The 12,509-nt window shown below is 37.9% G+C and overlaps 1 protein-coding gene across 6 annotated transcripts in view; it reads right to left on the bottom strand.

Moving 5' to 3' along the window:
• Window positions 1–11,486, bottom strand: part of LOC100796803 (methylmalonate-semialdehyde dehydrogenase [acylating], mitochondrial) — a 30,231-nt gene extending 18,745 nt beyond the window's left edge. Inside the window, exons 1-9 of one of the 6 annotated variants that reach the window (XM_014779288.3) lie at window positions 11,284–11,486; window positions 10,957–11,030; window positions 8,777–9,332; window positions 7,977–8,071; window positions 7,779–7,853; window positions 7,521–7,682; window positions 7,348–7,426; window positions 7,078–7,229; window positions 4,429–4,492 (exon numbers count right to left, since the gene is read on the bottom strand). In XM_014779288.3, the coding sequence (XP_014634774.1) occupies window positions 4,429–4,492; window positions 7,078–7,229; window positions 7,348–7,426; window positions 7,521–7,682; window positions 7,779–7,853; window positions 7,977–8,071; window positions 8,777–9,311 (1,162 nt within the window). In that variant the 5' untranslated portion in view covers window positions 9,312–9,332; window positions 10,957–11,030; window positions 11,284–11,486. The other 5 variants (XM_014779289.3, XM_014779287.3, XM_026129730.2 and 2 more) reach the window with 5 other exon arrangements.
• Window positions 11,487–12,509: the final 1,023 nt, after the last annotated feature.

Genomic DNA, 12,509 nt, shown 5'->3' with positions numbered 1-12,509 from the left:
TTGAGAGTAAAAACTGCATGGCTAAAACAAAGACAATTTTTATTGCTTGCCTCCCCTTAGTCTCCTTAGAAAAGATTTTTTCCCTAAAAACTTATTTTTTTCCCTAATCATCATAATTAAACATTCTCAAATTCTCTATTGTGGCCTTATCTCTAGCAGATGTGGCATTTGAGTTTTTCTCAACAGACCCTTTAACGCCCAACATTATTGGGCTTGGTGCATGGATGACATGGTGGGTGACCCATTTATTCAATTTAGTCCAGCGCATACTTCCTTTGAGAGATCACGACACCATCTTCAAATTGAGCCACCTCAATACCAAGAAAATACTTCAAATGTCCCAGATCTTTTGTTTGAAAATGGCTGAATAAGTGTTCTTTTAGCTGGACAATCTTAGTAGTGTCATTCCCTGTAATTACTATATCATCAACATAAATCATTAGATAAACACACTTTCCAAGAGATGTATGACAATAAAATATAGAATGATCAGCTTCACTTCGTTTCAGCCCAAAAAGCTGAACAACATGACTAAATTTGCCAAACCAGGCTCGAGGAGATTGCTTCAACCTATAGAGAGATCGGTGAAGCTTACACATAAGACCATACTCCCCTTGAGCAACAACCCCAGGAGGTTGCTCCATATAAATATCCTCCTCAAGATCACCATGGAGGAAGACATTTTTAATATCAAGCTAATGAAGAGGCCAGTGACGCATGGCAGCCATAGCAAGAAACAGGCGAACATAAGTGATTTTGGCTACAGGAGAAAAAGTATCACAATAATCAAGACCATATATCTGTGTGTAGCCTTTGGCTACCAAGCGAGCCTTAAGCCGATCTACCTCACCATTGGGCCCAACTTTAACAGTATAGATCCATCTACAATCCACAGTTGTCTTGCCAGGAGGAAGGGGAACAAGTTCTCAAGTATCATTATCCTCAAGAGCCTGCATTTCATCAACCATGGCCTGTCACCATCCAAGATGATTAAGTGCGTCATGAACAATAGACGGAATAGTGAGTGACGACAATGAAAAAACAAAGGAAGTATATGTAGGAGACAAACGGTGATAACTTAAGAAATTATAAATAGGATGGGAATTACGAGTAGAACGAGTACCTTTCCTGATGGCAATGGGCCAGTCTGAGTCAGAATTATGCGAAGAAGTGGAAGGAGAAGGAGGATCCATGAGTTGAGGACTGGTTGAAGAAGGATGTGGATCACGAGAAGAAACTTCAGGTACAGTAGATCCAACTTGCCTTGTCCTGCTTTGATGTGAGACTTCAGGTGAATTTGGTGGAGAAGATGGGACAACCCTAACATTTTGGTCTGAATTACCTGGAGGACAATGAGAAGGAATTGGAAGAACTTCCTGGAGAGAAGAGGAATGATCCATGGAAAGTGAAAAGAAGGGTGTGTCTTTAAAGAAGGTTACATCTGCAGACATATAGTATCGTCTGGTGATAGGAGGATAGCACTTGTAATCCTTTTGAAGACGAGAATATCCCAAAAAGACACACTTGACTGACCTAGCAAAAAGTTTATCTAAGCCAGGAAAAAGATCATGGACAAAACAAGTACAACCAAACACTTTGGAAGAAACATGAAATAGTGGATCATGAGAAAAAATAATCGAATGAGGAACTTGGTTTTCAAGAGAAGAAGAGGGCATCCTGTTAATTAAGAAACAAGCAGTAAGTACTGCATCTCCCCAATGGTGGGTAGGAACATTAGAGTTTAACATTAGGGAACGTGCAGTTTCAAGAAGATGACGATTCTTCCTTTCTGCTATACCATTTTGTTGAGGTGTATGAGGACATGTAGACTGATGCAAAATACCTTTTGAAGATAAAAAGGAAGAGAGATCATGAGAGAAATACTCTTTAGCATTATCACTTTTGAAAATCTTAATTGATTTGCCAAATTGATTCTCAATCTCATTAAAGAACAACATGAATATAGGCAAAAGTTCAGATCTGTCTTTCATTAAATAAACCCAAGTACATCTGAAAAATTCATCAATGAAGGTTACAAAATACCGAAAATCAAAAGATGTAACCCTACTTGGTCCCCAAATATCAGAGTGAATGGTAGAGAAAGCAGAGTTACATCTTTGTACAGTTTGAGGAAATGATGACCTAACATGTTTTCCTAGTTGGCAAGACTCACAATCTAAGACTCTAAGATTCTTGAGATTAGGAACCATCATTTTCAATTTTGATAAGCTTGGATGACCCAGACGATCATGCAAAAGCTTGGGCTTTGAGGATGCAAAACAGGACACTGGAAAGCTGGACTCTAAATAATAAAGTCCTCGTGATTCACGTCCTTCTCCAATCAGTCGACCTGTCCCATGTTCCTGAATAACAAAAGAATTAGCGATAAAGGTTACTGAGCAATTTAAAGAGCAAGTCAACTGACTTAATGAGATTAGATTATATGGACACTGAGGAACAAATAATACAGAATTTAATTTCAATGAAGGAGATAATGAGACTTGACCACTTCCTTGAGACGCAACTTTGGAGCCATTAACTACGGTAACAAGGTGAGAAATTTTTGGAAAAGAAATGGATGAAAAAGAAGACTTGTTAACAGAGATATGATCAGAGGCACCTGAGTCAAGTATCCAAGGACTAGGACTTCCAATGGACTGAGAAATGCAAGCTGTCGAGAAACATGGTACCGATGAAGATGATACTTGATTGCTAGATTTCTTTGACTTGAGCTTCAAATACTCCTGATACTCCTCATCAGAGAATCTAGACTCTGGTTTCTCTGACTTAGACACCTGTGCTACTTTTTCAGGAAAACCATGCAATGAGTAACAATTCTCTTGAGTGTGGCCCATCTTCTTGCAATAAGTGCAATAAGGATGTCCACCTCTTCCACCATGACCTCCTCTATTGTTGCGACCTCCCCCTCTCCCACGAGATGCAATCATGGCTGAGGTTTCCACAACATCAGCAAGATTTTCATCCTTCAATACATGAGGCATGCGAATAAGTCTGGTGATGAGAGAGTCCATTGAAGGAACCTGATCTCCAGCAAGAACTTAATCACGCACGTGATCAAAACCTGAGTGAAGGCACCTCAAAATAAGAACCATGTAAAATTTATCCAGCTTTTTATTCACTTCCTCCAATGAGTCAGCCACAAGGAACCTCTTCAGCTCTTCCACAGCAGCCCTAGCTTTTCCCATATGTGCAATCATGTCATGGTTGGTCTGCTTGAGAGCCGTAACCTTCATAGTCGCATCAAACAGACTTTGGATGTCATTGGCAAAGATATCTTGGGCCTTTTTCCAGAAAGAACGACATGTTTTGAATGATCTAAGGATCTCCAAAACATCTGGCTCAATTGATTGCCATAAAACAGCAGAGTTGATAATCCAGCTTTTCCCACACAGGTCTGTTATCATTTGGGACAGCATCAACACTTTTCTCCAAGTGGTCGTGGTGGCCTTGGCCGAGAAACCACAGCTCCACTGAGGCAGACCAAGATAAATAATTCTTCCAATTGAGTTTTGTTGTTGTGATGGTTGGAGTTCCAGAGAAGGAGAGCACAGGTCTAGACGAAGTCATTTCCACTCAAAAAACACAAACCCTAGCGGAGAAAATGGGAGAAGAACCAGGTCGACACGTTCCAAGTGTCAAAACTGGAAAATGAAGGCTGGAATGGGCTCAGAAGGGTCCGACGAGTCGAATGGCGTCGGTGTGGCAGGAGTCCGACGCCGGGAGGGTGGCGCGTGGCGGCCACGCGCGAGAACTAGCGGTGGACGACGACGGCGCGTGAATGGCCGGTTGACCACGCGAATTGTGGGGTTAGGTTACGCTTCTCGAGGCACACCAAACCCTGTTGTCGTCGGAGAAAAACGGCGGCGGACAGGCGGCGCGGACAGCGACGCTGGGTGAACCTGGCTCTGATGCCAAGTTGAAGCTAGAGATATTTAGTGAGGAAAAGTTCTCTCACTTAGCTTAACTTTATTGCTTTCAAAATGGCATATATATATATAGTACAAGAGAGGAGAGAGACAACTCACACAAATAACCTAACCCTACTGTCTCTCTATAAGCAGAGCAAGATACCAAAAAATAAAACAATATTCAACAAAGTCTAAGCAATAGGCCATCAGATTGAGTTTAGTAATGATGAGGCTTTATTCTTCCAACATCCTATCGAATAAAACATAATTGATTCCATTATCTATATAATAACTTTAAGTCCTAAACAACTTTTCTTCTCTGATCTCCACAATGGAATCAAGTAACTCAGCTTTCAACCAAATCTTATTGAATAATCTGGGTTTGAAATTCAAATTTTAAATAAAAGTACATACAGCTGTCAACAATGACCCTCATTGCACAATTTTGATTATTAAAAAAAATATTATTCAGTTCTTAATCTCCTTTTTTAAGTTATACCTGGATTTTTCTCACATGGCTTAAGAATATAAGTGTTGCCACATGTAATTGCAATAGGGAACATCTGAAAAATTAAGGAAATAATTTTATTAGAAACATACAACCAATGCATGTAATTTGCAAAAGCTTAGCATAGACAAATTTTAATGTAAAAGATAGGAGTTCAAGGATGAAAGGGTTCAGATGAATAAGACTATAGGAGCAACAATACATACTATTATCCAATGGGTTTATGTTACAAACCAAGAATAGACAACTATGCCCATTTGGTTGAGCATCGCATATGACCCATTGTTGGAAGGTTCCACATTGTCTGCCTCAATTCTTGAGACGCAACTTATTTCTCAATTGGTCAACTTCACTTGATGCCAATTGGTTTTAAGATGAAATTCAACACCCATTTTGTATTTCAGCCTATAGTGCTTTTCCCATAGGTTTGGGCTTGGCCCATTAGCTCAAAAAAATGAAATTGGCTGACCGACATTCCTAACCTTTCTTTTTCCATGAATTCAATTATTAAAACTCACTTGGGTTTGGCTCATCAGATGAAAACTTAGACCCACATTATAGAATTCCAATTTAGCCGTTGCCTCTTTCTCCTCCAGATGTCCATAGTTTACTCTAGGCAGAGTTGTCAAAATGAACCGCCTGACCTAGCACCGCCTGGAAGGCGAATGTGTGAAAAACAGTTTGAGACGATTTTCATATCGACCATTGATTTGCTGGCCTGTCTGACCCATTTTCTTTTTTGCATTAATTTATATGTATTTTATAAGAAAAAATATACACTGGGCCAAATAGGCCCGATAGCTTTTTGAGCTGCATTTCAGCAGCCTTGCCTGCTCCATTTGGTCCATCATACCAAGCCATATGGGCCCAGTTCTTTTTGAGTCACTAATTAAAGAGCCTAGCCCGAGCTGGCCCATCGGACTGGGCCATTTTTTTACAGCTTTAACTGCATCGTAGAAACCATGAACAATGGTTATATATCCACACACATCTTTTGCCCTAATCTCCTCCACCATATTCTTGACCTCAAGCATCTATATCACTGGATCATGTTTTGATTTTGTCACTGTATTTGCTTCTTCCTATGCTTCCTCCAAAGGCTTCGTCAAGTGCACATCCAAGAGTTTTTCCAGCTAAGTGACCTATCTCAAAGAATTGGTCCCTCCAAAGGTGGGTAGCTCCACCTTTCTTGCCCAAGGGCAGGCCATCCACTCTCCTGGACATTCTCCTCATGCTTCATGGAGTGGAGTTGAGTTGCTCATTATTGCCCCCCGACCTTCAATTCTATACCTTCCTTCTCCCTTGGCTCCATTGTCATGCTATCAACCACTGAAACATCAAAGTTCAACCATAAAGGCTCACCCAGCAAGTTTGAATTCCTAGAGTCCAACACCATTGATGTTCCACCCACATTCATGTCAAATCTGGATCCAACAGTGATTATTGTTTCATTGTAATAAGCTTTTTCTGAAATCTGGGTTTTGAAAACAATAAGCCTTGGTTGCATCTCCACCATCAACTTTCCTCTCAATCTCCTCTACTACTAGGTTATCCTAAAAATGGTATTTTCCGTCCACATTCTCCAATCTATTTTCCACGTGTTTCTCCCTTTCCCTTGATGGATCAACTTCTTCCTCCCATGTAACTATTTTAATTTAATCCGTGTTTCTCTTGCTTTATTTGCTCCACTTTTGGTTTCTTTGCCCAACAAGGTGTGGTTCTTGATCACTAAACCTTCCTCTTTACTTCTAATTTCTGACTTCAAGAATTGCAATCGGTCACCATCACTACTACCCTTTGAGTTAATTCCCCCTTTTATGCTTCCAGCAAAGGTGGGTCACTCCACCTTTCTTGTCCAAGAGATAGCCTCTACTTCACCACATTCCCTCCGTGTTGTTCTTGTCCTCGGGATAGGGATCAGCCTCCAGAAAATGTCAGTCTTGCAAGAATGATGCTTCACAAATGCCTCCTTCCATGACCCATCTAGCGCTAGTTTGGTTTCTTGTTTCTTCACCAACCACTGCAACATTTTCTTAAAGCTCAGATAGACTGTTTGTTGGTCTTGTCTTTCAAGAACACTCTGGAAGTCTCTATTTCTTTTTCTTCGGCAACAAATTGGGGAGTTTCTTCTCGGGATTTGGATATAGCATGTCAGACCAATTGTTTGGAACCAAGAATAGAAATGGGAAAGAAAAGAAAGGTTTTATTGAATAGGATGAAAATAACAAAGAATAGGACAGGAATCTATCCTCCAAGGGTTCTCTCCCTTCACAAAGAGCTAATGCTCAATTTAGAAATGACAACAGCTAATGCTCAATTTAGAAATGACAACACATCTAAATGAATCCTTCTTCCTTCTCCTACTTATATCAAATATTAACTAACTAACTAATCTCTCCTCCTTATATCCTGACAGTTTACTATTCATCTAATTGTTTAATGACGAGGTTTTTCTACAAAAAGTAAACACAGGATAACCCCCTCTCCCAATCAGTTAATTTCAGGATCCATTCCTACACAAAGGAGCATGTCTATGACTCTATATGCATAACAAAGTTATCTCCTCCATTTACAAAAAAATGAAGTGAAATGAATCTTGAAAATAACTACAAATCAGAAGGTCTAGCATGAAAGACATACCCACAATGGTATCGTTGCTGGAAAGTTAAAGGCACATATTCCAGCACAAACTCCAAGGGGCTCTCTAATGCAGTACGTATCAATCCCATTGTAGGCATTGGGGACAAATTCCCCCATTTGCAGGTTTGCCATCCCACAAACATGCTCCACCACTTCTGTAGAAAAGATAGCAAATTCATTACTTCATTTTGAAATAACTATGAAAACAAATACACAGAATTTTAGCGAGAAACATGTGCTTTTCACAGTAAATGAGGAAAAGAAACTAACCTAAACCATAAAGCACATCTCTTTTTGCACCTTTTAATGTCTTGCCCTGTTCTATGGTGATGTTCATGGCAAGCTTATCCTTAAATAAGAAAAAGTATCCCTCCCATCAAATCCAAAGTTTGATAAAAAAAAAAAAAGAAAAAACATTGCTGTTTCAATAGCAATATCCTTACAATATCTCTGCGGATAAGCTCCTGAAGTTTAAACATAATGCGTTGACGAGTGGTGATAGGAGTATTTTTCCATGAAGGAAAAGCTTGCTTGGCTGCACTAACTGCAGCTTTAAACTCTTCATATATAGTTAAATGAACTTGAGATACAACTTCTTGCGTTGCCTGAGTAAAGATAAATATTCAAATTACTTTTTACATAAACCATCACAATGCTAAGAAAATTTCAAGCAAATATCATTGAAAAACATATCAACTTACGGGATTTATAACATCAATGATTACAGAACCCTGAGAATCTACAAATTTCCCCCCAATAAAATTTGAGACCTTCAGCTACATACCAATAAAAAAGGTCATAAATTCACTGTTTGATAATTATGATTAACAAGAAAGAGAAAGATAAATATATAAACAATATATAGAGTAAAAATATTGTCCTTGGACTTTCAACCCTACCAGCTGATAGTTTCGGTTTAATGAACCATCAGATGAATTACTGTTTATCTCAACATGGATAGATCTATTTGGTCTCCATGACTTAAATGTTTTCTCTGCAAGATATAGTTAAGCATAGTTATGTTGAGAGTATAGTTTTTCTACAACCATTTTGACAGTGCAGTAAGGACTAGCGAAAATACAATTAGCATATTGCACTCAAGTATCAAATACTCTTTATCAACAGAGAACTTTGCCTTATCACCCACAAAAAAGAACAGGAAAACCAAATAAACCTCTTCTTAACTCGAAGAAATCATTATATGCCAGTTTCTAAAAAGAAATTATTAAGAATTCCCACTTCTAGATATCCCTAACCAATCAATTGTTAGAAATGGCTGATTCCCAGTTATATAGTGGAGCAATAACTTGATTCTCTTTCTGTTATAATTCTTTCAGAGTCTTGCTTTGCTAAAAGGTATATATAAGCATAACAATTAACATATATAATACATAACCAGCCACAAAGTGGCATAATTCTGTATTTCTGTGTGGGCTCATAAAAGAACAACTAATAACAAATTATTGTCAACACAATCAACTCCAACAAAAAATATATGAAGAATTCAAAATCAATTTAAGTTTTTTACTCTTGCAAACTAACATTTCAGTTCTGGGGTAGCAAAAATTACTCCTCACAACAATTATCTAAAGTTATCATAATGATATCAATATAAACTTCTACTTTGTAGAAATTAAACCAATGGCACTCTAGCTGCTAGATCAACTGATTGACAAGGAGCAGAAGAATGATGTAAAACCTGATAGATTTCCCTGACGAATCTTTGCTTTGAGGTTGTACAAATGCCTTGGTGTTGACTGCAATTCAGGATTACTATGCTTGAGAGCTTTAAGCACTTGACGAGGTTTTATACCAGCTTCAGTCATTTGTTTGATTTGTCTAACTTCTTCCTCAGTGAAACGTCGACTATAAGGATGTTCTGACATGTCTTTCAACGGTTCATGATTGTGATCTCCATTTTTTACAGTAAGTACCCATGCATCATCTTCCTTTTTACCTATGGCTTCAAAAGGACAGTTTATAAGGCGTGAAGTTGCTTTCCTTTTGCGCTTACTTTCATCAATTTTTCGTCTATTACGATAGACACCTCCTCTGTCACAGCCAAGGATGACTCTTCTATCCTTTCTGGACTTCTTGATGGTGACAACATATCCTTGATTAGCTCCGAAATCACGAACATGTTTAATAAGGTCTTCACGGTCTTGGAAACTTCCAGGCGGTGGAGGAAGCATCCTTTTTAATCCTGCAGGATCTGATTGATTTTGAGTCTCCATGAGTATGCCAAAACCAAGATCCTAAGTAAAAATTAACAAAGTACAAATGAAAATATCAATCAGCAATTAGAGCAATATGCTGACAATAATAATAATAATAATAATAATAATAAAAGCAATAAGAACAATACAAAATTACTGTTGTTTTAGCTTAAGATGCCATATGTTCCTAGCATACAAGGCAACAGAATGACAGATGTCTCTTACAATAGAAGGGCAACCTAAGGATTAGAGTATGATGGCCATCTGAAGGAAACAAACATAACATGAAAACCATACAGGTGAACATTGATACCCCCATCTAATATTTATTGACACCCCAACATCATTAGCATCAGAGCATTGCAAAGAATCAAAACCTTTGCATGTATCAGTCTTGAAGTGCATAAATGCCTAAGAGCTAAGACAATTCCACTTCCACACAATTTCATTTTAGTATAAAAAATGAAGTTTATGGTGTTAGTTAGCACTTTAACTCACTGGAGTTGTTAACAAGATAAGATACAGTTATATATGTTTGTGTAGTGTGCACCAAAACCTTCTAAGAAAGAAAAATTGTGCAGCACAACAATACAAAAAAGTACATGTACATGCAAGAGTACAGATTGCAGATTTCAAATAATAAACTCATTAATAGTCTACTAGTTGAAATTCTTAGAAGGTGAAACAAGCAGCAATGAAGACCAGAACCCATATTCAAAGATCTACCGATGTAACTAGTTTGGTATAATTTTGAAACTGAGGTTAGTTGAAATACTTTCAATCCTAGGAATAACTAACTAACGTACCCCAATGTCAGAGGCTCCTTTTTCGCAAAGGTATGGGGGAAGGTAATTGTACGTAGCCTTGTCCTTGCACAGGCAAAGAGGTAATTTCCAGATTCCAGCCCATGACAAACTGGTCACCAAAGTTTAACTTCCAATCCAAGGAATATTTGGAAATATTTACTTGGTCAAAAAAGTCTGGTACATATTTAATTGAGTACAACTATGGACGGGCTTCAGTTTCCTTAAATTATTACTGTTCTCAAGGAAAAATTATAAGCAAAATAGATACTCATCCTTTATCATAAAAGTCAGCCCTGCTACCATATTTTTTATGAGATTTCAATTACCACATTTATAATATAACTTCCCAAGACTGGATTCCTTATGTTTAATCCAATGCCTTCTGATATCCTACACAAGAACCGGGAACCAAAAAACATTTGATGTCCAGCATTATTTATCTTTAATAATATTCTTATTGGGTAATTATAGATTACCACCTTCAACTTTGTTCTTGGTGCAATTACACCTTCGACTTTGCTAACATTTCTCATCTGATATTTCCAAATTATTCAGGTAACAAAGAACTAACAAGTTTGCTTAATGATCCATTAATCAGCGTAGAACATTCTTGTGAGTACCCAATCAGGCAATCACTTTCTTAATTGAAACTCTAGCATCTTGGCAAAAAGACTCCAGACACATAACAAATTCAAATTCTTGGAATCTTAAGCAAGAGCCATCTTCAAAAACCCCACACCAAAACATAAAGAAAGAAGGAACAGTATGTGATCAAGGTTAACCAAATACACAGCCTCACAGTTGAAAGAGCAACATTAACAGAAAGTGACAGCTAAAAAGAGAGTGATATGTGTCACCTGATTACCAAAGAGACCAACTTGGAAGTTCCACCCCAAGATTGCTCCTCAAAGCCCCAACATAGGAACCATACCTAGGAAGAGAGTCAGATTACAAGAAGGAAAAAAAATCAACCCCATTAATCAGAATCAAATGTTTAAACAGGAAATAATCCTCAAAATCAAGAAACAGATAAACAATGATGCCCAACTGAAGTTCCTTCCTTGACACACACCAAAAGGGTATAAAAATCATCACTTTGAATTAAATAATCCAATCCAATACATAAATGCTGCCAATCATGTTTTTTATTTTTATTTTATTTTGTGACAGAGTGAGTGGCATACCTTTGAGTGATGAGAAAATATATTTGTACGGAAAGAAAGTGAGGGAAAAAATTTGAAGGTGTTGTTTTGTTGCCCACGAAAAAATGGATCGGGACGCCCACTAGTTTTGATAATCAGCAACAACCCCTTTATTGTCTCTGTCTCTCACTCTTACTACTTGGTTAAGTATATTTTTTTTGGAAGCACCATGCGCGTAAGTGTGAGTCACGCGTTCTGCTGTTGAGAATGCACTTCGGTTGAGTGGCGTCGTTTTCGAATGGATTTGTTGCACGCGTCGTGTAGTGCGTGGGGTGGAGGTTTTGTGTGGTAGAAGGGAGTGGCAGTATTGGTAGTATATTGATTTGGGATATGCTAAGTGCACCCAGCAATTTTAGTGAATGGGTCATTTTGTCCTTTAAGTAAAAATTTAAAAAACATGCTCCTCCTCCTGGAACCACTTCGTGCTGCTTCTTTTCCTTGTCCCGGAACACCACTTGGTGCTACTTCTTTTCTTCTTCCTGCATGCTTCTTCTTCTCCACGAGACCAGCGAGCCCGGCTACTTCTTCTTCTTCGCGAACCACGCCTTTTGCCTTCCAGGTAGGTGTCTCTAACTTGCCTTTGCCTTTATTATGCAGTGTAGTTATAGCATTTAGGGTAGGATAGTGGAACTTTAGGTTAGTGGAACCTTAGGGTAGAAGACGCCGAAAAAATTGGGGAAAGGAGTGGTTACGGTGGCAGCTTCCGGAAGATCCGTGAAGGGTTCTTCCGGAACTTCCGGAAGAAGAGTTCTTCCGAAAGTAACCAAAGGGCATCCGAAAGAACACATCTTCCGGAACACCTCTTCCGGAAACTTTCCAGAAGAAGTAGTTCTTCCGGAAAATTTCCGGAAGAAGGGTTCTTCCGGATGACCTCTGAGTTTTCCGGAAGAACCCTTCTTCCGAAAATTTTCCGGAAGAACTATTTCTTTCGGAAGTTTGTTTTTTTTTTTAAAATATTATTTTGTTTTTTTTTTAATGAATGATTATTTTGTTTTTAAAATTTTATAAAAAAATGAGGTTTGGCTTATTCATGACAAATGAAGATGTTTTTTTTATAATTTAAATTGTGTATTTTTACTAAATATTAATTTTAAATTATTTGTGTTTTTGTTTATAAATGAAGTTGTTTATTGTTATAAATTAAGTTGTGTCTGTTTTTGTTTATTGTTTTTTTAAAATTAGTGTATTTTATTTATAAATAAAGTTGA

Source organism: Glycine max, chromosome 8, assembly GCF_000004515.6.
Source record: "Glycine max cultivar Williams 82 chromosome 8, Glycine_max_v4.0, whole genome shotgun sequence".
NCBI classification, from domain to species: domain Eukaryota; kingdom Viridiplantae; phylum Streptophyta; class Magnoliopsida; order Fabales; family Fabaceae; genus Glycine; species Glycine max.
This window is presented reverse-complemented; position numbering and strand designations above follow the sequence as displayed.